The following is a 26,649-nucleotide window of genomic DNA, read 5'->3' as shown; positions in this document are numbered from 1 at the left end:
CACCCCTACCACCACCAATTGCCACAAAACTTTTTTTTTCTAGTAGATGGAATACGGTGTTTGTGCGAGACTGGACTAAGAATTTTTCATGAGATTTCCATCTTCACAATGAAAAAAAATTATTATATTTTTAGTTGACTTGAGTATAGATTTTTCGGAAGTACTTTTGGCCATTGTGTGTCCTCAGACCAAAAAAAAATAAAAAAAGACGTCCTCTGCTGATGCACAGCAGCAGGAGAACCATGACATTTCCTGACACTGGTGACAGCTCAGGAATGGATGCACCTGAATGCATGCCCTGTCTATCAAGCAAAAAGATGCAGAAACCAGGGAAGGGAGTAAAAAACCCAAAAACATAAATAAAGAAAAATGAATGGGGGCAGACACACAGAGGTAAGGAGGAAAGGGGTAGTGAGACTTTATGCACGATACAGTGACTTTGTAAAAGACTGTTCAGTCAGGCAAGGGTCCCCACTGCCCTCAGTCCTATGAATGTTTAGCCACTTGCCCTCCCCTACCCCAGTGTCGGACCAGGATTCTTTCTATGCTGGGCTTGATATCCCCTGCGCTGCTGGAGGATGCACCTAATTTATGATGCGGCACGGGCCTAGTCATAAATTAGGCGAATCCTCCTGCAGTCCGTGCACCTAAACAGAAATCTCAGAGCTGCTCCTAGATTTCTGGCTTCAGTTGCACCAGAAAACTGGTGTAAATGAAGATAAATTTATCACATCGGCTGGCCAAATCCTTGCCACATTCCCGCCTTTGCCATGCCCCTTTGGGAAATGTGTCGAGGGCAGTGTAAAAAAAAAAAAAAAGCCACTTGCAACTATTTTTTATAAAGTCGCAAACACATTTTGTGACTTTTTAATGCCACTTTTCTGGCACAGGAAGATAAGAAAATCTCCCGCTAACACTTGTATAACAGTGTAGAATTCTCTTTGTGAATGATGATGTGGTCGCCATTTGAAGATGGGAAGGACAGTTTTTCCTTTTTAGAGCAAATTGGCAGATGCCTCAAGGGTTTCCTACCATCCTCTGTATCAAACGTTTACTCTTATCCCTTCCATTCATCCACATCCTTCCCCATCCCTTGGTTGAACTTGATGGACAAATGTATTTTTTTAACTATACATACCATATGTATGTATGACTATGGGTATAGAAAGTCACACAATGAATGAACATAATTCATGTGACATGGTCTACATTTAGGAGGTCACTGACCTACATGACTACAGATATGGAAACATACCTGAGGCACAATCCCTTTTACAAGAAGGCTGGGGCTTAGTGGGAGTCGACAAGATCCATTAAGAATGAAGAATTGCTTGACGTCTTCTAACCCATTTTTCAGAATTTCCTATGTAAATGAAAGAGGAATATGCGTTGTATTCTAGAACGTTTGTAAAGTTGTTACTGTAAAGACCCAAAAAATAAGAAAACATTAATGGCAAAATACATACGACTTGCCTGGTAATAAATACCCATTAATGAGGTTTATCAGATGACGGACGTACACAGTGTCTAGCCCTGTTACAGACAATAACCCAACCATCGCACTTACGGGTCTGGATGATGGAGCTCCCTCCCGAACCTTCTGCGCCAATTTAGTCAATGTGTTCACCAGCCAACACTGGCGGTCAAACTCCTCTCTCAGACCTTTCCCACAGCAGCACAGAAGAGCAGCAAGCAAGTACTGATAGCGGATACTGAACTGAGAATCCTTCAGACAGTCCTTTAGCAGCCTGTCCAAAACATGTAAACCTTCATTTAAAAAGTCCTCGCAGAAAGATGTCATGCAATATAAATATAACCTGCACAATACCAGGAGAAAGTCTAAAGTGTATATCCAACTTCTAACGCCATTGTTCATTTTATTTGTAGAATTAATCTACATATAAAGATGAGTAGCTCTGTAAATACATTACTTAGCTTGCACTGTTCTTTATCAAAATTGGTGTAAAGGAAAAGTGGCTTAGTTGCCCATAGCAACCATTCAGGCCGTATCCCCTAGAGATGATTAGTTTATAATGACAAGGAAAATTGGGAGAAGTGAGAACAGGAGGCATTATGGTCACATACAGTATATTGGTAAGTTACTTGTATTAAGATGAGACAACCCCTTTAAGATAGGTCATCAATATCTGATTGTCTAGGGTCCCACTCTCGACACCGGAACTACAAAGCTCTGTTGAAAATCCCACTGAAGTGATTGGGAGCAGCCATGCAGTAACTAGCATCGCCCACAGAGGATGGAGCTGTGTAGTCCTGGTGCCAGAGCTACTGAAGAACTGCTGTTTGGCTAGTCAAACCCCACCATTCAGATACTAATGACCTATCCTAAGGATAGGCCATCAATATAAAAATCCTGGAAAGCCCCTTTAAGGATGTGCTCAATGGCAAACAGGTACAAAAATCATAAGACAATTATGAACCAATAATGTAAAAAGATATACAACTACTACTTGCCAGAAAAAGTAGTGAGTGATCCTTAAGTCACAGATGGCTCTTTTCAGTAGGAACCTGACCAGTGGGCTATCCAGATAGCATTCATATTTCAAAGCCTGAGAAGAGACAATACAGGGAAGATGATCAAAAGGCAAAACAAAAACAACAAACCAAAATAAAAAAAAATTCTCCATAGAATAAATTTCATTGTACAATACATACCTGTACAAGCTGCGGGAGGTAATCCAGAAGCTCAGCATCGGATATGGTATCAATCCACTGAACAGCTGTACGTCTTACTTCTTGATCAGGAAAACTGGTAAAAAACCATGAAAGTACACAGTCAGTGACAATGCAGAACAAACTTGATACTTTAATGTTCAGTAAAGGGAACCTGTCATGTTCAAACCTGCAGTCTGATCTGCAGGCAGGATGCCCTAGGGCTGTGCAGACCGATACATAGTTTTGAAGGAAAAGATTCAGTATAACTTGACATTTATTGGTTTGCACATTCTGGGTTTAGGAGTCCTGTGGGTGGTCCTAATCAATGATTCATGGCTATCTCGTATAGATCATACCAGTGTATTACTGTAGTGCAGCGGCGGCATGAAGCGCACGGCGTCATAGCAACCAATGACGCCGTGCGCTCCTGCTCTCAGCAGGATGCCAGGCCGGGACACCACGGACCGTGTGCATTCAGCCTTATACAGAGAAAGCAGTCAATCATTGAGTTAGACCGCCCACTGGACCACTAAACCCAGAATGTGCAGAGTTTATACTAAATCGAACCGCATTCCCTTTAAATGTAACACATATGCAGCATAGAGTTAAGAAAAGTTGGTACTTTTGCACGAAATTACATATCAATGGTATCCGTGGAGGACAGATCCACTACAACTATTGGCGGATTACAATACAGAGGATGTCCAGAGACATGATGAACATTTAATGGCAGCTTTTGCCATAAATCTCGACACCTCAAATTACTTGGGGGAGCAACAAGGGGCAGAGGAGTATCCAAACAGTAAGTGTAAAGGTTCCGTATTAGTATTAAAGGGAACATGTCACCTGGAAAACACATATTAAACCAACCATATCCCCATTGTGTTGCTAATCATGATTTTCTTTCCTCATTCTGTCTAAATCGCAGTTTTAATGTCTGTTGGCGCCTTCTCCTAGTCAGGCTTGAAGTCAAGGGGGAGCGGCCTCCTTGCTTCAAGGCACGATAAGCCCGCCCCTTACCCCTCCTCTCTACATTGTGATGGACATCTTGCCGTGATGCCGGGACCGTGCTCTTCTTGTGCATGCGCTATGTGCTGCCTGTTACAGCGCGATTCCGGCTCCCTCACTGCCTTCATTTTGAAGACTGCGCATGCGCCGTTCACTTCCATCAAGCTCATGCCCGGCCGTCGCTTCTTGTCTTTAGCGTGAGAGTGATCACTGGCTTCAGGCACTGGAGAACGCAAACCAGTGATCACGCTCACGCTAAAGACGAGAAGCGACGGCCAGGCGCGAGCGCGATGGAACTGAACGGCGCATCACGGCAAGATGTCCATCACAATGTAGAGAGGAGGGGTAAGGGGCGGGCTTATCGTGCCCCCTTGACTTCAAGCCCGACTTGGAGAAGCTGCCAACAGACATTAAAACTGCGATTTTAACAAATATGAGGAGACAGAATGAGGAAAGAAAATCATGATTAGGAACACACTGGGGGATACTTTAAGGTACTGTGGTTGGTTTAATATGCGTTTTCCAGGTGACAGGTTCCCTTTAATCGAGCTCTGCACTGGGTTTGTATTCAGGGGGACTGGTTTGGGGTTTGTATTTATTTACCTGCTCTGGTTTGGGTCATCACTAGAGTTGAGCGGACACCTGGATGTTCGGGTTCGGCAGGTTCGGCCGAACTTGAAAAAAAAATTCGGGTTCGGGACCCGAACTTGACCCCGAACCCCATTGAAGTCAATGGGGACCCGAACTTTTGAGCACTAAAATGGCTGTAAAAATGTCATGGAAAGAGCTAGAGGGCTGCAAAAGACAGCAAAATGTGCTTAAGAGCATGGCAAATGCTCTGCAAACAAATGTGGATAGGGAAACGAATAAAAAAAACATAAAAGACCTTAAAAAAATAAAAATTAGGAATGATGTAGGAGGAAGAGGTTGATGAGGCGTTGAATGGGTGGATGTGGCCGTGTAGGCTCACGTGGCGGTCTAGGTGGAAGCGGCGGCGAAGGAGGAATAGGTAGCCAACACAGATGTGTGTTATTTTGCATTTTTACATAGGGGTATCCCCCAAAATATTGGGACATATAAAAAAATAAAAAAAGGAATAAGTGCACTTGAGTACAAGGATGGATGGTTGAGGCTGTTAGAACTGTCTATTCTGCACAAGGTACAGACAAGTCCTGAGGGATCCAAGCCTGGTTCATTTTAATGAACGTGAGCTTGTCCACGTTGGCTGTGGACAGGCGGCTGCGTCTGTCTGTAATGACGCCTCCTGCCGTGCTAAATACACGTTCAGAGAGTACTGGCTGCAGGGCAGGCCAGCACCTCCAAGGCATACAGGGCAAGCTCTGGCCAAGTGGACAATTTGGAGACCCAGAAGTTGAATGGGGCAGAACCATCAGTCAGTACGTGTAGGCGTGTGCACAAGTACTGTTCCACCATGTTGTTCAAATGCTGCCACCTGCTAACACGCTCCATATCAGCAGTTGGGGCCGGTTGTTGCGGCGAGGTGACAAAGCTTTTCCACATGTCGACCATGCTAACCCTGCCTTCTGAGGTGCTGGCACTGACACAGCTGCGATGGCGACCTCTTCCTCCTCCCCTGCCTTCGCCTTGTGCTTCCACGGGAATGCTCTCAGAACCGCGTCTACCAGCGTGCGCCTGTAGTCGCGCATCTTCCGATCACGCTCCAATGAGGGAATTAAGGATGGCACATTGTCTTTGTAACGGGGATGCAGCAGGGTGGCCACCCAGTAGTCAGCACACGTTAAAATGTGGGCAACTCTGCTGTTGTTGCGCAGACACTGCAGCATGTAGTCGCTCATGTGTGCCAGGCTGCCCAGAGGTAAGGACAAGCTGTCCTCTGTGGGAGGCGTATGCGTCCTCCGTATCCCCCCAGCCACGCACCAGTGATGGGCCCGAGCTGCGTTGGATGCCACCCCGCTGTGAACATCCTTTATCCCCATCCTCCTTCTCTTCCTCGTCCTCCAGTAGTGGTCCCTGGCTGGCCAAATTTGTACCTAGCCTCTGCTGTTGCAAAAATTCTCTTTCTGAGCCACTTCTAAAAGACTGGCCTGAAAGTGTTAGAGATGACCCCTCTTCCTCCTCCTCCTCGTCCTGGGCCACATCCTCTTCCATCATCGCCCTAAGTGTTTTCTCAAGTAGACATAGAAGTGGTATTGTAACGCTGATAACGGCGTCATCGCCACTGGCCATGTTGGTGGAGTACTCGAAACAGCGCAACAGGGCACACAGGTCTCACATGGAGGCCCAGTCATTGGTGGTGAAGTGGTGCTGTTCCGCAGTGCGACTCACCCGTGCGTTCTGCAGCTGAAACTCCACTATGGCCTGCTGCTGCTCGCACAGTCTGTCCAGCATGTGCAAGGTGGAGTTCCACCTGGGGGGCACGTCGCATATGAGGCGGTGGGCGGGAAGGCCGAAGTTACGCTGTAGCGCAGACAGGCGAGCAGCGGCAGGATGTGAACGCCGGAAGCGCGCACAGACGGACTGCACTTTATGCAGCAGGTCTGACATGTCGGGGTAGTTGTGAATGAATTTCTGCACCACCAAATTCAGCACATGCGCCAGGCAAGGGATGTGCGTCAAACCGGCTAGTCCCAGAGCTGCAACGAGATTTCGCCCATTATCGCACACCACCAGGCCGGGCTTGAGGCTCACTGGCAGCAACCACTCGTCGGTCTGTTGTTCTATACCCTGCCACAACCCCTGCGCGGTGTGGGGCCTGTCCCCCAAACACATCAGTTTCAGAACGGCTTCTGACGTTTACCCCTGGCTGTGCTAAAGTTGGTGGTGAAGGTCTGTCGCTGACCGGATGAGGAAGTGGTAGAAGAGGAGGAGGAAGCAGAGTAGGAGGAGGAGGCACAGAATGATGCCCTGCGATCCTTGGCGGCGGAAGGACGTGCGCCAAACAGCTCTCCGCCTGGGGCCCAGCCGCCACTACATTTACCCAGTGTGCAGTTAGGGAGATATAGCGTCCCTGCCGTGCTTACTGGTCCACGTATCTGTGGTTAGGTGGACCTTGCCACAGATGGCGTTGCGCAGTGCACACTTGATTTTATCGGATACTTGGTTGTGCAGGGAAGGCACGGCTCTCCTGGAGAAGTAACATAGAAACATAGAATGTGTCGGCAGATAAGAACCATTTGGCCCATCTAGTCTGCCCAATATACTGAATACTATGGATAGCCCCCGGCCCTATCTTATATGAAGGATGGCCTTATGCCTATCCCATGCATGCTTAAACCCCTTCACTGTATTTGCAGCTACCACTTCTGCAGGAAGGCTATTCCATGCATCCACTACTCTCTCAGTAAAGTAATACTTCCTTATATTACTTTTAAACCTTTGCCCCTCTAATTTAAAACTGTGTCCTCTTGTGGTAGTTTTTCTTCTTTTAAATATGCTCTCTTCCTTTACCGAGTTGATTCCCTTTATGTATTTAAAAGTTTCTATCATATCCCCTCTGTCTCTTCTTTCTTCCAAGCTATACATATTAAGGTCCTTTAACCTTTCCTGGTAAGTTTTATCCTGCAATCCATGTACTAGTTTAGTAGCTCTTCTCTGAACTCTCTCTAGAGTATCTATATCCTTCTGGAGATATGGCCTCCAGTACTGCGCACAATACTCCAAGTGAGGTCTCACCAGTGTTCTGTACAGCGGCATAAGCACTTCACTCTTTCTACTGCTTATACCTCTCCCTATACATCCAAGCATTCTGCTGGCATTTCGTGCTGCTCTATTACATTGTCTTCCCACCTTTAAGTCTTCTGAAATAATTACTCCTAAATCCCTTTCCTCAGATACTGAGGTCAGGACTGTAGTGGCGGCTGGGAACGACGTACTGTGGGACAACAAGCGACATGAGCTGTTTGAAGCTGTCCGTCTCCACCAGCCTGAATGACAGCATTTCAAAGGCCAGTAGTTTAGAAATGCTGGCATTCAGGGCCAGGGATCGAGGGTGGCTAGGTGGGAATTTACGCTTTCTATCAAAGGTTTGTGAGATGGAGAGCTGAACGCTTCCGTGTGACATGGTGGAGATGCTTGGTGACGGAGGTGGTGTTGTTGGTGGCACATCCTCTGTTTGCTGGGCGGCAGGTGCCAACGTTCTTCCAGAGGTGGAGGAAGAGGCCGAGGCAGCAGCAGAAGAGGGAGCAGGAGGGGCCTGAGCCCTTTCTTGGGTTTGAAGGTGCTTACTCCACTGCAGCCCGTGTCTCGCATGTAAATGCCTGGTCATGCAGGTTGTGCTAAGGTTCAGAACGTTAATGCCTCGCTTCAGGCTCTGATGGCACAGCGTGCAAACCACTCGGGTCTTGTCGTCAGCACATTGTGTGAAGAAGTGCCATGCCAGGGAACTCCTTGAAGCTGCCTTTGGTGTGCTTGGTCCCTGGTGACGGTGGCCAGTAGCAGGCGAACTGTTTTGGCGACGGCTGCTCTGCTTTTGCACCCTGCTCCCGCTTTTGCTACGCTGTTGGCTCTGTCTCACCACTGCCTCTTCCTCCGAACTCTGAAAGTCAGTGGCACGGCCTTCATTCCATGTGGGGTCTAGGATCTCATCGTCCCCTGCATCGTCTTCCACCCAGTCTTCCTCCCTGACCTCCTTTTCAGTCTGCACACTGCAGAAAGATGCAGCAGTCGTCATCATCAGAGACTTGCTGAGGTGGTATTCCCATGTCCTCATCAGGAAACATAAGTGGTTGTGCGTCAGTGCATTCTATGTCTTCCACCCCTGGGGAAGGGCTAGGTGGATGCCCTTAGGAAACCCTGCCAGCAGAGTCTTCAAACAGCATAAGAGACTGCTGCATGACATGAGGCTCAGACAGGTTCCCCGATATGCACGGGGTGATGTGACAGAATGATGGGCATGGGTTTCAGGCGCCACCTGTGCGCTTTCTGCAGAAGACTGGGTGGGAGATAATGTGAACATGCTGGATCCACTGTCGGCCACCCAATTGACTAGCGCCTGTACTTGCTCAGGCCTTACCATCCTTAGAACGGCATTAGGTCCGACCAAATATCGCTGTAGATTCTGGCGGCTACTGGGACCTGAGGTAGTAGGTTCAGTAGGACGTGTAGCTGTGGCAGAACGGCCACGTCCTCTTCCTGCACCAGAGGCTCCACCAACACGACCGCGTCCCTTATTAGATGTTTGCCTCATAGTTAGCGTTCACAAAGCAAAGTAAAAAGTGGTTAAGTCTGTTAAAAATAATTAACCGCCAATAAAAACCCTGATGTAGGGTATTGCATTAAATTTTTTATTTCAAACTCTATATGACAGCGGTATTTGTGGCCTAAATTTCACAGTCACTTATGCACGTCTAATCCCAGATGTGCAGTATATCAGAGGGTTTTTTTCACCCCAGTAAGCAAAAGGCTGTATTTCTGGGCTAAATGTGACACTCACTTATGCATGTCTAATCCTAGATGTGCACTATATAAAAGAGATGGTTTTTTTTCACCCCAGTAAGCAAAAAGCTGTATTTCTGGCCTAAATGTGACACTCATTTATGCACGTCTAATCCTAGATGTGCACTATATGAAACGGATGTTTTTTTTTCACCACAGTATGCCCCAGTATGAGAAAGCCGTATTTGTGGCCGAAATTTCACAGTCACTTATACACGTCTAATCCCAGATGTGCAGTATATCAGAGGGTTTTTTCACCCCAGTAAGCAAAAAGCTGTATTTCTGGCCTAAATGTGACACTCACTTATGCACGTCTAATCCTAGATGTGCACTATATGAAAGAAAGTGGTTTTTTTTTTTAACCCCAGTAAGCAAAAAGCTGTATTTCTGGACTTGCAGACATGCAGATATCCTGTGCTGGTGCACTATCGTTGCATAAAATGGCTGCCGATTATGTATTGATATTGACAAACTGAAGTAAAAAAAAGTTTGTTTTCAGCAGTAGTTAGCTCAGGGCAGGCTTAAAAAGATTGTGCACTGCACTCACAAAACACATTTGCTGTAGATCGCTGAGTAAAAAAGCAGTTCTTCATAAAATTTCTCCCTGATCTCTCCCTCACAGCAGCTGCAGCCTCTCCCTACACTAATCCGAGCAGAGTGACGGGCGGCGCTACGGGACTTCAGCTTAAATAGAGGCTGGGTCACATGCTGCAGTTGGCCAATCACAGCCATGCCAATAGTAGGCATGGCTGTGATGGCCTTTTGGGGCAAGTAGTATGACGCTTGTTGATTGGCTGCTGTGCAGCCTTTCAAAAAGCGCCAAGAAAGCGCCGAACCCAAACTTTTACGTAAATGTTCGGGTTCGGGTGCCGAAAAACCTAAAGTTCGGTACGAACCCGAACTTTACAGTTCGGGTTCGCTCAACTCTAGTCATCACTTAAAATATCTGGTTTAGGGGGTTCTGGTCTAGGTCTGTATTAAGAGGGGGTCTGGGAACAGCACATGGCCCATGGTTTACCTGGTCCACCACTGACTACAATATTCTAACAGTCCAAACAGTTAAGTGCATAATTAACAAATTGTTACAAACATTGAAAAAAGTTGAAAAAAAAGTTGCAATAAAAGTACTTACGTGGCATGAAGAAGACCCAGGGCATCCTGATGTTTCATGTGAGTCCACTGACCAAGTAACACGTAAATGTCTGGTAGGCATGACCACTGCCAACTTGGTGCACTAGCCAGCAACAATGGAAGGGAGCTAATCTCTGAGTGACAGTAATAGCGCATCTCCCACAATTTTTTCTTATCTGCATCTGTCAACCTGAAAAAAACATGAAAAATCTCTATCATAGCACAGTATAGCAACAACAATAGCAACGAATACTGCTAAACATATTTAATATAAAACATATTTGTCCAAGTCCCTTACTGATGAAAATCCTAAGTGATGAAGTTTCAAGATATTTCGGTCATTTTGACATAGAATATAAATAAAGACAGCATACTCTATCCATGCAGCTCATACAAAGCTTGTCCACAGAGTAAACCACGTGCAGGGGCGGATTGGTAACTTACAGTGGCCCTGGTAAAAACACTAAAAGCGGCCCTGTTTTGTAGTTCAAACTAGGGCTGGACGATATGGACTAGGTCCAAACTAGGGCTGCACGATATGGGAATTTTGTGCGATTGCGATTAGGGCCCTAAAAATTGCGATAACGATATGCGATGCAATATTTTAAGGGAATTGTGCTAGAAGTCTATTTGCACTGTTATGGAGGGGATCTGTGGAGGACACTGTTATGGAGGGGATCTGGGGAGGACACTGTTATGGAGGGGATCTGGGGAGGACACTGTTATGGAGGGGATCTGGGGAGGACACTGTTATGGAGGGGATCTGGGGAGGACACTATTATGGAGGGGATCTGGGGAGGACACTGTTATGGAGGGGATCTGGGGAGGACACTGTTATGGAGGGGATCTGGGGAGGACACTGTTATGGAGGGGATCTGGGGAGGACACTTATGGAGGGGATCTGGGGAGGACACTGTTATGGAGGGGATCTGTGGAGGACACTGTTATGGAGGGGATCTGTGGATGACACTGTTATGGAGGGGATCTGTGGATGACACTGTTATGGAGGGGATCTGTGGATGACACCGTTATGGAGGGGATCTGTGGATGACACCGTTATGGAGGGGATCTGTGGATGACACTGTTATGGAGGGGATCTGTGGATGGCACTGTTATGGAGGGGATCTGTGGATGGCACTGTTATGGGGGATCTGTGGATGACACTGTTATAGGGGATCTGTGGATGACACTGTTATAGGGGATCTGTGGATGACACACTTATGGGGGATCTGTGGATGATACACTGTTATGGGGGATCTTTGGATGGCACTGTGATGGGGGCATCTGTGGATGACACTGCTATGGGGGAGTACTGTGGATGACACTGCTATGGGGGGGGGGATCTGTGGATGACCCATATATAGCATCTTATGCTATGTGCCATCCACAGATCCCCCCCTAATAGTGTCCCTGCAGTGTGTTAGGGCTGGGGGCCGGCATCTGTATTAGGAATGACAGTGGGGACGGGTGCAGTCCCTGTATTCTAATGCACTGACCCCGCTCACTGTTGTATAATATTATCTAACCTGTAGGCATTGTTAAATCATATTAATCCTGTATAATCCAGCTGTATTACTTACAGCTAAGTTCCGTAGAAGAGAGGAGGGAGGAGGCAGGCCGGGAGGACGGGCGGGCGACGCGTTACTCACTACGTCACGCGCCCGAGCCGCCTGCTTCATTCACAAAGTGGGCGGCGCCTGTGCACGACGTAGTGAGTGACGCGCCGCCCTCCTGGCCTGCCTCCTCCCTCCTCTCTTCTACAGAATTTAGCTGTAAGCAATACAGCTAGATTATACAGGATTATTATATTTTAACAATGCCTACATGTTAGATAATATTATACAACAGTGAGCGTGGCCGGTGCATTAGAATACAGGGACTGCACCTGTCCCCGCTGTCATACCTAATACAGATGCTGGCCCCCAGCCCCTCCTCCCTCTGTATATAGGTAATCACAGCATTTTTGGGTCTGCCATATCGCAATCGTCGATTATCGCGATACGATTGCTTTGGCGATATATCGTGCAGGCCTAGTCCAAGCTGATGGAAGGCAGGGCCAGCAATACCATATTGCGGCACATTATACCACCCCAACAGAGCCAAATACCACAATCCACGACAAAATACTGCCAGCAGCACAAAATACAAAAACTTCCACTGGCCAGCTGTGAGGAGGGCCCGGGCTGCCCCCTGGGCATCGTGTAATGACCCGGTGTGCCATTACTACTTCTTTTTGGCTCCTTGCTACCATTTCCATGTGCTAGTCTATATCACCCAATGTATTTCCTATAATGTGCATATTTATTCTTGAAATTGTTGTGTTCAAGTGTAATAACCTGGTCCTTCCGGTTCCTCCCAGCCCTCTGTAGCTAGAGGGAGGAGTTTTAGTTAGTGAGGGAGAGTCTAGCTTAGACCCTGGAAGGGGAAGGCAGCAGGCCTGGTCCGGTCTGGACAGGTTCTGTTAGGCTTACACCAACCTCATCACTGGAGGTTGCGTACATCCAAGCTGAGCCGAAGCTTGAGGTACTCTAAAGCCAGGACAAGAAGTTCCTAGGACTATAAGTAAGACTACAGATTACAGCTAACTTAAATTCCAGCAGAAGAGAAAGAGTTACTATTTATCCGGCCAAGCATAGCAGAGCTGAGATAGCTGCAGAGAAGTATTTGCCTGCCAAAGTTAATGCCAATACCTGCTGATGACCAAGATACTGTTTGGAAGCTGTTTGGATTACCCATTTATGCTAAGTAAAAGCAACTGTTCAAAGTTACTACAAAGTCTGGATTCCATTAATTCTACTCATCCACCCTCTAAGTTCAACTACCCCTTTTGCACTGCTTCGGACCACATCACGTCTGGGATCCATGGATATCCAGGTAGGAACACCGTGACACATGTACATAACATCTAAAGAGACTGTAGGCCACACTGCACCACTCTGGCAATCCTACCTCTGGGTATCAACATTACCATCTACAAAGGGGGCCTTGAGCTTCCGCTGCTTAACCGCAGCTGGCGTCACGTTTACTTGCTCTATATGAGGGACATATTTCGTAGAAACCTCCTAAGGGGCAGGGGGTAACCCCAGACGTTGCGACCAGTGGGCTTGTTGCATCAATTGCCGTCACAAACAAGATTCGTGAAACGTTAAAAACTGTGTGCCATTAAGAACAGGATTCTGACCAAACCATACTGTGTGTCGCATACTGTTATACTAAAGAACAGGAGTCAAAACAACAAAATTGTGTGCCTACCAACTTTATTTACCTGTTGGATTTACAAATCTGCCGTTGAAAGTGACTTTAATGACTTTGTTGTGGAGTGACCGGCGCAAAATGCTGCGCGCCGGCACCCAAAGAGTTAAATCGTCAGTCTATGGCGCAGCATCTTCTTCATGCCCAGAGGCGCGAAAGTACAGAAACGCCCCTTGCTGAAGCGCGAAAACCAAGCCCAGCCTTCAGGGAGCAAGACTATGGTGTGATGAGGGAGAAGGGAAGCTCCACCCCTGAAGCCCCTCCTTCATTTCCTGTCTGTGCCCGCGCGAAAGAATGCAAGATAGCAACTGAGCCGCCCAGCGAGGAAGATTTCCTTCCAGAACCCCTTACACCCGGAGGTACTGGATCCCTGCGGGATGAAAGGCGCCGCAACTGCTTACAAGCAGAGTGTCGGCTGCAGCCAAAGAAGTGACCACCCGGTCATACCCAGATTCTACCACTGGAGGGCAGTGGCGCTCTACCACTGCCGCTACCATGGACTATCAGCAGCAGGACAGACTGTTAATGTCATTTTCCAGCTCCAGCAGCGAGGAGGACCTCAAGTTCTTCATCTAAGGAGCTGGACCATCTCATCAGTTCAAGACTAAACTGACTTTGGGAGCCACGGTGTAGACTGCATCTGCAAGGTGAGAGCCAGTTGGCCTTGTTTTAAAGTGTTTTTATATTTGCAGGTTGCCCTGTTTCGTCCTCATCCTCTGACCACATGCCACTCTGGCAATCCTACCTCTGGGTACCAACATTATCATCTACAAAGGGAGCCTTGAGCTTCTGCTGCTTAACCGCCGCTGGCGTCATGTTTACTTGCTCTATAAGAGGGACATATTTCGTAAAAACCTCCTAAGGGGCAAGGGATACCCCACACACTGCGACGAGTGGGCTCGTTGCAATCAGCCCACCAGGAAATTTCCCTGTAAGGCCTATGGCCAATCCGCCCCTGACTTTGTGTACTGGCAAACCGGTTTATGAATGAATGGTAATACATTTTCAGTCCTATTCAGACTCACATTTGCATTGGTGTCTCTGTTTCTCTGTTCCATCATAGAAACAGAAAAACAAAAACAACGGTAGTGACATATCAGTCACATGGTGGACACAATGCCTCGATGTCCATCATTTTACTGGTTAAAATAGCACGGCTATTTTCTTTTTCTGGTATGGTTGATGGAATCTGCAGTGGATCACACATAGATCACATTACTTGGATTCCTCTGCTTATATAAGTGAAGACATATTTTAGTCACTAGAGGGCAGCATGCACAAACATCTGCAGAAAGTAACCATGCAGGACTCCAACATGGACAGGTTGATGGTCATTTACAATTTTCCAGACCACATTTTAAGTGTTTCAAATTAAATGACGCCATTATTAAAGCATGAGGACAAATACTTAATCCTGTCCATTCAAACGACAAATAAATGAGATCTCTATAATAATATAAAACCCTAGTAACTACAAACATGAAACAAAGCTCCTCGGAGACGGGAAGTCTGAGCTACCACTAGTGAGTCTCGTATCGTAGGAGGCTCAAATGACAGGTTATGCTGCCACAAGACAAAGTCTTTGTGAAAACCTGCTACAGTCCCCTTTTCTCGCTTTATTCCCAGACCAGTCTAGGTGTTGAGTTACCATCAGACAGCTGCAGCATGCATGGGAGTGTGTGCAGTACATGGATCCCACCATGACGTGTTCTGAACAGTTCTGACATCTGGAGTCCAGGCTTGCGCACTACACGGTAGCACTGATGATGGTTTTAGATTGCATTATACTTAGGTGGGCTCGTCGAATCAAAATGTGCGCTAAGAACCCCACAAATCCAGTAAACACAGCAATAATGCATATTTAAAGTGTACCTAAACTTTCAAATACATTTTATTAAAACCTATTCTAAATGTGATAGAAATAATTTTTGTAATACACTTTTCTTTTCTTTTTGTACGGATTCCACTGGGACCACAGTGAGTGATGTACAGGCAGGAGCTCACATTACTGCTCCTGCCTGTACAAACTCCGCTCGCTATAAGCTCTGTATAGCACATCGCCGATGCGCAGTCAGGCTTTAGTAGAGCGTAGGCAGGGACAGCCATATGCACTGTTCGCTCTGCTCTGCTAATACCAGCCTTCCATACCACATTGGTACAAGTTTTTAGAAGAGCGGAGGCAAGAGTTGAGTTCTGCTTAGCAAACCACTGCTTCTTCCTGTACTCGCTCCACTAAAACCTGGCATAGCACAGTGCGATGTGCTGCAAAGTCTTTAGCGAGTGGAGCTGGTAAAGGCAGGAGCAGCGATGTGAGCTCCTGCCTGTACATCATTCACTACGGCCCCAGTGGAATCCGTACAGCAGTACACCACTCACATGTCAGCGGTGTACAAGTGTACAGATTCAAAAGCGAGATGGATGCCTGAACTTTAGGTTCCTATTTTTTTTAATCATATTTAGAATAAGTTTTAACAAAGCTTATTTGAATGGTTTAGGTACACTTTAAATAATCCAAATATGCAATGTTTGCTGATATCTTAGTGCCTGCAGGTTGTTGCTGTTCCTTTTGTTTTCTTTTGCCTTGCAGTCGCTGCAAGGATTGTGCCTGCCCATTTATTTCACTTTGTCAGGAGGTGCTGACTAAATTTATTTTTGCAGCGTAAAAAAGTTTGAAAAAAAGGCAGCATTTGCATGTTATCAATAGAACATGTCACAGTTCAGTGAGATAACATTACATTTTTCATGCAGTGCTATCGGGTACACAGTCACAATATCAATAATCAGAGCATAATGTACAACTAGGGACGGAAATGAAAGAACAGCAATATAATAATCATACATTATCTTAGGTGATAGATTGCAGTGCAATCCCCTTGTAGGAAGTAAAAAGCATAGTAGAAATGTAAAACTAAGAAATATGGTGCAGGGTTATCAACAATGCCATGGTCTGTGGCATACCGTCAATAGAGGGAGACTATACAACTGCTATGGGGCTGGGGGAGGAGAGGCCCAGTGCTGAACTTCCTATCTTCCCAACATGAAAGCACTGCATGTTCATGCATCTGCCACTAGGGGGAGCTGAAGGCAAAGAGACTATTGCACTAACTTTATACTGTAAATTCCTCTCCACTGAGCTCCCTCTAGTGGTGGCTGCGGGCATCCAGTTTTGTCTTGTATCATGTGAAGGGAAGCTGTGACTTATGTGGGAGATTTATCATTGCATGGTGTGAATGCATTGAGAAATATGATGTTCACAGCAAGCACCAAATCTCTGTAGTGCTTGTTCCATTTTTCCTGAGACAGAAGTTGGATAAACTGGGTGGGACTAAGGGCAACCTCTTTTTATTACACTTTTATAATTAAAATTTATTTCACTAAAATAAAAAAACATAAATTCATGAGAAATATGGGGTGTTGTGCTTTGCATTCTTCGTTGCATGGGAGTGTTTGATGAATGTGTACTTGAAACCTTGGTGAGCCAGGGGGGCCCGTACTCAATATTGCTATGGGAGCCATGGTCATGGGGTTATGTTGTATAAAGTGAGCGGCCAAAGATGCATTTGCAGTAAACTGTACTAAGGCTGGTCATTGCTGGAAGAAGCCTCCATGTGTTCTAGGTCAGATGGAAAAGACGACTACAATAAAAAAATGGCAACTGTGAGTCATTGGATTTAATCACCGTTTATTCTCTGACTGCAGCTGATCAGTCCTGTATTTACCTGACAAGTATATGGTGGTAATAACACATCACAGCAGTCATTTTTTCTATTTAGAGGTATGTTACATTGAAGGTGTTGCTAAAGGAGGGCACATGCTTATAAAGTAAGTTATGAAATGAGGGAACGTAGATCAGTATTTTCTTTGGGAAAAGTGCAAAGTGCACTGTGTGAATGGTATATCGACAGGCTATAGATATCTGTGTGTGTTTAATGAATTTGGGTCGAGTTGGTGGAGTGATTTGGGTGGTTCATTCCGATAACCGACAAGACTACTCCCGTATGGCAATAATCCAGCTGCCATGTTTCATCCATTTAGCAAGTTCGGCCCATCGGGTTTTAACGCAAATACAAGGAGGGATTTGACCCGGGGCGGTCCGCGTCCAACATCTTCGAAGGACAAGTGGAGTTCAGCACTAACTGTTCAGTGATGCCCTTATATGTACAGGGCTGCACTGAAGGGATCGCCATGTGTCTGCCCTTCACCGACAGGTGCGGGTTATGCCTCCTAAGCCTTGTAAGGGAAACAAATGCCCAATAAACGTCTAATTAAAATTGCTGCAGTTAAACAGCTCTTGCTTGCATCTGTAACCGTGATCTAATAATGACGCTAAGTTGAACGCTACCGCGTCCAACTTCCTGGAGTGCCAAGTGGCGTCAGCACTATCTGTTCTGTGATGCTCTTACACGTGTGGGGCTGCACTGAAGGGATCACCGTGTTTCTACCTTATGCCGACAGGTGCTGATTGCCCGCTCAACATTGTTCGTCGTAGGGATCGGGGATTCTAATACTGGAGCAGACTAACTTATTTGGCAACAGACTAATTAATTTGGTAAAAGACTAATTTATTCGCTACAAGACTAATGTTTTCACTAAAAGAATAATTTTTCAGATAAAAGAATAATTTTTCCAACAAAAAACAATAATCAACTCGTGGGCAACTCTGCTGAGCGGAGAATTCATTTATTTGCACTGCCCAGACGGTGTTAAATAGGATTGCTATGTAACACTAAATCACAGTAACTGTTTGGCTAACAGAAGCAGTTAAATATCAATGTGGACACGCCACAAACAGTAGAATGAGGCAGGTATAATATCCCAATTTGTGAATCAGGGCATAATAGAATTGCTTATCTATTATAGGGGTTATCCAATAGTACAAATACCCCCCACAATGCTTGGGCCCCTCCTATAGACGATACCCGGTCCCCGGCACCTGCGTTGCTCTGGATCGCTGCATCTCCCCGTAGCACAGATGAAAACATCCAGCAATTGGGGGAACAGCCTATAGCAGGCCACAACGGTGACCAGCCTCCCTAGTGTCACCCGCAATGCTAGGGAGGCTGGTCACCGTTGCGGCCTGCTATTGGCTGCACCATTGCCGGATGTTTTAATGCACATGACGGGGAGATGTAGCGGTGGCCTTCAGGGATCCGGAGGGATGCGGGTGCCGGGTAACTACCATCTATATGAGGGGCCCAGCCATTGTGGGGGGTATTTGTACTATTGGATAACTCCTTTAATCAATATGGACATGCCACATACAGTAGAATGAGACAGATGTATCACCCAATTTGTGAATCAGGGCCCAATAGAATTACTTATCTATTAATCAATATGGACATGCCACAAACAGTAGAATGAGACAGGTGTATCGCCCTCAATTTGTGAATCAGGGACTAATAGATTTGGTTTTCTATTAATCAATGTGTACACCGTTCAATTAGTTTGCTCTGTGCCCTACACCGCGATTAAACCTGCACTGTCCCTTAAATATCCCTACAGCTTCAGATGATTGTCCCTACACTGTCCCACTCTCGCAATTCATTTTTCTTTTCTTTTTTTTGTTACAGATTTTCAGGAAAACTATTTCTAGCATAACAGCGCTTCCACATCTCTCCCAAGCACAGCTGACACAGAAATGGTGGCGACGAAGCGGAATTAGGCTTTTACAGGGCCGCGACATCACAGGAGATAGATAGCTCTGGAATGGCTGGCTACACAGCATCTCGCATTCCTGGGCTTGTCTCCCCAACACTTACTTTCACTTTGTAACATGTGCAGCCGCCATTTTAGGAAAAAATTGGGCTTTATTAACTTCTATTCTCTATGTGGAAACCATCTTAAAAAAAAAAAAAAAAAAAAGCTACAATCATACTTACTAACACTTTAGTTAGGTATCTTTGGCACCTTTAAGGCACACCCAAACCTAACCGGGAATGCCCACTTACGCACCTTCCTTTTTTCTGTCCAATGTAGCTCACAATTGCAGAGTCCCTGCAAATTCAGAGCTGGCAATTATGGCTTCAAATGTTCTGTCATCTGTCATACACAAAATATTAACCGCTGCCCTTCATTTACTGATGGAATGGATATTTGGGAATCGCACAAATGTGCTGCTCCGAAATATGAACTTGTGTATCTCTAGGCTGGAGGAATACTTACATCAACTTTCCTGGCTTCTAAATCTAACAGGATTTCTAAGTTTTCCATATTTTTTGCTGCCCAGCCTTTACACTGGGGAAACCTTAGATATACTCAGCAACCATACTTAAAAAGACCTGTCACCCCTCCTGACATGTCTGATTTATTAACTACTTGCATTCCCCATGAAATAACAATTCCTTTGTTACTTCTGCTAGAAGTTATGAATGAATTGCCAGCAGCTTGCAGTAAGGCCTCATGCACGCGACTGTCCGCATCTTTTGCGGCCCCATTGAAATGAATGGGTCCGCATCCGAGCCGACCGAAACAACGGTCGTGTGCATGTGGCCTTACACAAGCTGTACACTGACTACTTTACATTGTATCAAAGTGTCAGATCTTCAGTGTTGGCCCATGTAAAGATATAATAAAATATTTACAAAAATGTGAGGGGTGAACTTACTTTTGTGAGATACTGTATATGTCATTAAAGGCGTTTTCTAGGATGGCTGCTGTATTCCGAAAAACAGAGCTAATGTACTCTAATGCAGCTGAGATGCAACAGTAAACACAACATATGGGCAGGAGGGATGCTGATTTTGGAAGAAAACAGTCATGTGTTTCTAATCTTGCCCCACCTTTCTAAAAGGGATGTCCCGAGATTACATGTCGTATTTACTATTTCCTGTGTTCACTGCAGAGTAATTAGAAAAATAGCTTTCTGCATGGAAGAACGCCATATCATCAGCTCCTCTGTAGTGAGCACATGGCAGAAAGCGAATTCTAGCAGTAAACTAGTGATTAGACTGTGATTAGACTGACTGAGCCTGTGTAACCACCAGCACACAGCTCAGTAGATAGATGTGCACATTGCTATACACTTTCACCACTAGGTAACACCATACTAAGTAAGTAAGGCTACTTTCACATCCAGCTGTCTGGATCTCAAAACCGCATCACAGCGCTACAGTTTAGTCCCCATTCAGAGAGCCAATGCATTCCGCTCCAGTTTGTTGCATTCCCATGCTGGACACAAAACTGCTGCAAGCAGTGGCATGAGAAACAGACCATCCCGGATTCGGCGCCAAAAACCATGTAAGTCAGTAGTGCCAGATCCGGCGCCCATTGACTTACAATGGCTTTAGTACGGATCCGGTTTAATCACTTTTGATATAATACAACTGGATGCGTTCTGAACGGATGCAGCCGGTTGTGTTATTGCAACGGAAGCGTTTGCTGTGGTTTTGAGATCCCCTGCCGGATCTCAAAACTGTACAGCAAAACTGTAGATGTTAAAGTAGCCTAAATCTCATAACTCTTCACTGGATAGCCTTTTTTTTTTTTTTTTTTTTTTTTTTTTAACACCATGTAATTATGCTTCATTTATATTTTTATTTTATCTATGATCTATCAAAGAAATAAGACATGTAAACCTAAACAATATTTAATGAAAATGAATATGTTTTACCAATGAAATGCGTCATTCAATAGGTTTTCTAACAGAAGAGAACGTTTTAGAGGGTAAGAGAAAACATATTCAGCACTTCGAGAATTCCCGGATCCCACTACTTACCAATATAAAGACTCCTTCTGCATGGCCTCACACAACTTGCTTTTATCCTCCACAGACAAGCTGGAAATATCGTATCTGGGGCTAAAGGCTTCGCTTTCTGGTTTTGTGAATTTAACATCAAAAGCAGACGTTGGAAAGTCAATCTGCAACATAAATATAAGGGATGAGAGAGGATCTGATAATGTTGGATAGTTAAGCTTACTTTCAACCCACAATATTCCCACGTGAGCGAATACTTATATCATCTCTTACTATGACTAAAATTTCAGTCTGAGATCAACTTTTTTTTTTTGCATCTTAGGGTGCATTAACACAAATGTGACACAGCCACGCCCATGTTGCGGACCACAAACCGCAGATCTGCAAACCACGGGCACCAGCAGTGTGCACCACGCACTGCGGTGCGAACCCATTGACTCCAAAGGGTCCACGATCCGCAAGATGCGGTGAAAACATAAGACATGTCCTATCTTTTGTGGCGCGGAGTCACGGACCCAGCAGCACACAGAACCCCTTCCGTGTGCTTCGGTGTCCGTGCCTCCACAAAAGGTAGAACATAACTTTCACTGCGGATCGCGGACCCACTGAAGCGATGCGGGGTGCACACAGCCGGGGCCTGTGTTTTGTGGTCCACAACATGTTCATGTGAATGCACTCTCTGCCTCAACAAGAGTAGATGATGACATATATGTCATAATTCAATATTCATGGGAAGTAACAATTGCTTGCCTTGTCTTCCATACCTGGCAATATACACTATAAATGGCTATTGTTCTCAACTGCCAAGAGAATTAAAAGGGTATTCTTAGTCATTCTTGCTTGAGATTAAAATACCCCTCATATGCTGTGGCCAGGGGTGGCTGGGGTTACAGAGGCAGCTAAGCAGGCGGTGCTGTACGGTCTCCAGAGCTCCAATTCACTTCTACGTGAGTACCCCTTTCAGTTGTCTGTGTGGTGTCCTGAACCTTTACAACCTTTGGTGATCCAACAGCTGAACCCACTACTCAGAACATTAATGGGATTATGGCTTCATGCACACAACTGTATCCTTATCTCAGTCTGCAAACCACAGATCCGCAAACTACAGATACCTACAGTGTGCATTCCATGCTTTTTTTCACTCCCATCAATAGAAATGACTATTCTCATCCGCAATGTGGACCAGAATAGGATATGTTCCATAATTTGCAGAATGGCCACACAGATCCGCAAAAAATAAGGATGGCGTGTGACCTCATATAAATTAATAGGCCAGTATGCTACACACCAAAATGCGGCTAGCATAGGGATGGAAATACAGTCGAGTGCATGAGGCCTAATGCGACAACTTGCTACCAGCAATTCAGGGGTTAAAGAAGTGCAGACTGGTTTCATGGGAAGAAAGGTCTGGTTTCACAAAAGAAAAAAAAGTCCATTATTACACTGAAAAGTTCTTTTGCTCTCTCAGTTTCCTGGCAAAAAGACATTAGCAGCTGTTTTATATTCATTCTTTTTCCCTTTTTCTTAATCCATGGAATTGCTGCTCTATTTCCAAATACAAAGAGTGGAGGATGTGGCACATGGAGCCTTTCTTTAACCCCCAACCTGCAAACGAAGGATCAGTGCCAATAGGCATTTTTGGTCCAGTTATTATTTGTACTGGACAAAAGAAAAATCTGTCATATAAAGGGCTTGTCCATGTTTATAAACCGATATTATAATTTGGGATTAGTGCACACAATCATTTTCCAAAGGCAGCCATGAGGAAATATCTTACTGACTCTCATGGCCAGCCAATCCTTCGACCACCTAAAAGAGAAACATTGTGGGGGGTTTATCAAATTGGTGTAAAGTAGAACGATCTTAGTTGCCCACAGCAACCAGGTGCCACCTTTTTTCCATTTTATTGGGATTGTATGTGATAGACCAACACACAAACTAGCACGTATGTGTGAAGTGAAAAGAAAATGGTTTTCAAAATTTTTAAAGGGGTTGTCAGGGTTCAGAGCTTAACCCGGACATACCCATATTTTCACCCAGGCAGCCCACTGGATGATGCTCCGATGCGCTCCCTTGCCCTGCGCTAGATCGCGCAGGGCAAGGGCTCTTTTGTTTACAATAACACACTGGCGGGTGGAAGTTTCCGCCCCGCAGTGTGTTCGGTGACGTCACCGGCTCTGATGGGCGTGCTTTAGCGCTGCCCCAGCCGTTTTACCGGACTTCCTAGCAGCCCATGGAGAGCACGGTTCGTCACTGGAACTCCTGAAAATGCCTTTGCTCTGTGCGATTTAGCGCAGGGCAAAGAAGAGCATTGGAGCATGAACAGCTCTGTAGCTCAAGTCAGGGGGGCTGCCTGGTTGAAAATGGAGGTATGTCCTGGCTCTGAACCAGGATAACCCCTTTAATAAATAAAAATCTGAAAAGTGTGGCATTCATTTGTATTCAGCCCCCCTGAGTCAATAGTCTTTTGGGGTATTTCTCTACCAGCTTTGAATGTCTAGAGGCTAAAAATTTTATCTATTCTTCTTTGCTCCAGCTCCCTCACATTGGATGCAGAGTTACCGTGAACAGCAATTTTCAAGTCTAGCCACAGATTCTCAATAGGATTCAGGTCTGGAATTTGACTGGGTCATTCTAACACATGAATATGTTGCGAGCTAAACTATTCCATTGTAGCGCTGGCTGTATGCTTAGGGTTGTTGTCCTGCTGGGAGGTGAACCTTCGCCCCAGTCTCAAGTTTTTGCAGCCTCTACCAGGTTTTCCTCCAAGATTGCCCTGTATTCAGCTCCATCCACCTTCCCATCAACGCTGACCAGCTTCCCTGTCCCTGCTGAAGAAAAGCGTCCCCACAGCATGATGCGGCCACCATGTATCACCATGGGGATGGTGTATTCAGGTTGATGTGCAGTGTTAGTTTTCTGCCACACATAGCATTTTGCATTAATGTCAAAAAGTTCAACTTTGGTCTCATAGGACCAGAGCACCTTTTTCCACTTTTGCTGTGTCCCCTACATGGCTTGTGGTAAACTGCAAACGGGAGCCCTTATAGCTTGCTTTCAAAAATTGATTTTTTTCTTGCCACTTCCATAATGGCCAGATGTGTGGAATACATGACTAAGGCTGCGTTCACACGGGCGAGTATTCCGCGCGGGTGCAATGCGGAAGGTGAACGTATTGCACCCGCACTGAATCCTGACCCATTCATTTCTATGGGGCTGTTCAGATGAGCGGTGATTTTCACGCATCACTTGTGCGTTGCGTGAAAATCGCAGCATGCTCTATATTCTGCGTTTTTCACGCAACGCAGGCCCCATAGAAGTGAATGGGGTTGCGTGAAAATCGCAAGCATCCGCAAGCAAGTGCGGATGCGGTGCGATTTTCACGCATGGTTGCTAGGTGACAGTCTATTCACTATATTATTTTCCCTTATAAGATGGTTATAAGGAAAAATAATAGCATTCGGAAAACAGAATGCTTAGTAGGTGATCAATTGAGGGTTAAAAAAAATAACTCACCTTTTCCTCTTGTTCGCGTAGGTCCCGGTCTCTTCTTTACTTCTTTAAAGATGAGCTATGGGCTAAAGGACCTTTGGTGACGTCAGATCACATGCTCCAATCACATGGTCCATCACCCTCAATTGATCACCTACTAAGCATTCTGTTTTCAGAATGCTATTATTTTCCCTTATAACCATGTTATAAGGGAAAATAATAACATCTACACAACACCTAACCCAAACCTGAACTTCTGTGAAGAAGTTCGGGTCTGGTTACCACAGTCGGTTTTTTATCACGCGCGTGCAAAACGCATTGCACCCGCGCGATAAAAACTGAACATCGGAACGCAATCGCAGTCAAAACTGACTGCAATTGCATTCCTACTCGCGCGGGTTTGCCGCAATACACCGGGAGGGATCCGGACACGCTCGTGTGAACCAAGCCTAATAGTTGTCCTGTGGACAGATTCTCCCACCTGAGTTGTGGATCTCTGCAGCTCCACCAGAGTGACCATGGGCCTCTTGGCTGCTTCTCTAATTAGTGCTTTCCTTGCCTGGGCTGTTAGTTTAGGTGGACATTCATGTCTTGGTAGGACTGCAGTTGTGCTATACTCCTTCCATTTTCGGATGATGAGATGTTCAGAGCTTGGGATATTTTTTTTATAACTTAACCCTGCTTTACACTTTACACACTTTAAATACTTTTTCGAGGCACTGTAAAGAGGGTTTACTGCGCTTACAGGAGCTCCGGTGAGTGATGTGGCCTCCTCGCAGCTTACTAAGCACAGCGCCGTCCATTGAATAGCGGCTGTGCTTGGTATCGCAGCTCAGCCCCGTTCACTTGACTGGTACTGAGCTGTGCCTAGGGCACGTGATCGAAGCGCCGGAGCTTCTTCAAATAGACAGGAATCATTCCCCTGACGATCTGATATTAATGGCCTACCCCGATGATAGGTCATCAATATGAAAATCTTGTAAAACTCCTTTAGTCATTATTGTTCTACTTATTTGAAAATTTTTCTATATTTTTTTAAATAAGAAAATGACATATGGTTCAATGTACTAATGGTAATACCATATAATTGTCATTCAGCTAAAGCCATAGGCAAGCTAGTCTCTGGTGATGGAGATGACAAAGGGTTTTTAGACAAACACTTCAATATCAGTCTCCAATGCATAGAATATTTTGCATGGGCTTATTTTGCCCTATGGTTTCTGTCCAGACAATGTATAGAACGGGGATGCACAACCTTTTCTTGTCTGAGAGCCACATTCATTCTCAGACTGAACCATTCCCAGGGACCACAACAAAATTTAAAGGGGTATTACCATTTGAGACGGTATGACATATGAAAAGTACATGCCATAAATGTCTGATAGATGCAGGATTACACTTCTAGAAGTCCCAACTATCAGGAGAATGGGGCTCCCCTTCTCCCCTGTTCATACCCGAGAAAGGAAGGGATCAGGAATACATGATTCTGTCTCCTATGTATTTTAATTGAGGCCACCTCTCCATGGTGACATAGAGCATTGTCCCTGCTCCTGCATTACATGTCACTTCTCTTTGACATGGAAAATACATGTGAGCAGCTACCACACACACACAAGTATGTCTATGACCAGATGGTTGGGGGTCACAGAGAATGGACGTTGCGGGATGCATGTGGCTCCAGACTGCAAGTTATGCACCCCTGGTATAGACCTAAAGCCACAATTTCTAAAAAGCACTGGGGAAAGGATACAAATAATTCATAGAGAGACTTCAGGGGTAACAGTATCTGGATCAGTTTTAAGAGTATCAGGTTCCGGAGTTTGCCTGATTTTGTGCTCATCCCTATCTTTTGGTAGGGACCCTAGCGTTCATGAAAATGTGAGTTTTGTGTTCCCCACTTGAATAAAGTAGTAGTCATTCATGTCTGCTGCCACTCCAACTCCATGAGACTGACAAAGTAATGTCTATATACTAAAGTTGCCTAT

General features: G+C 45.5%; 1 protein-coding gene across 1 annotated transcript in view; it reads right to left on the bottom strand.

Annotated features, from left to right (window-relative positions):
* PIK3C2B (phosphatidylinositol-4-phosphate 3-kinase catalytic subunit type 2 beta) overlaps positions 1–26,649 on the bottom strand; it is a 149,393-nt gene that overhangs the window by 48,183 nt on the left and 74,561 nt on the right. The window contains exons 15-20 of the mRNA XM_040423991.1: positions 21,194–21,336; positions 10,229–10,417; positions 2,674–2,767; positions 2,473–2,567; positions 1,568–1,748; positions 1,256–1,363 (exon numbers count right to left, since the gene is read on the bottom strand). Of these exons, the coding sequence (XP_040279925.1) occupies positions 1,256–1,363; positions 1,568–1,748; positions 2,473–2,567; positions 2,674–2,767; positions 10,229–10,417; positions 21,194–21,336 (810 nt within the window). The remainder of the gene's footprint in view (positions 1–1,255; positions 1,364–1,567; positions 1,749–2,472; positions 2,568–2,673; positions 2,768–10,228; positions 10,418–21,193; positions 21,337–26,649) is intronic.

This window comes from Bufo bufo, chromosome 3 (assembly GCF_905171765.1).
Source record: "Bufo bufo chromosome 3, aBufBuf1.1, whole genome shotgun sequence".
Lineage (NCBI taxonomy): Eukaryota > Metazoa > Chordata > Amphibia > Anura > Bufonidae > Bufo > Bufo bufo.
Note: the sequence above shows the minus strand (reverse complement) of the source record. Positions and strands in the feature narration are given on the sequence as shown.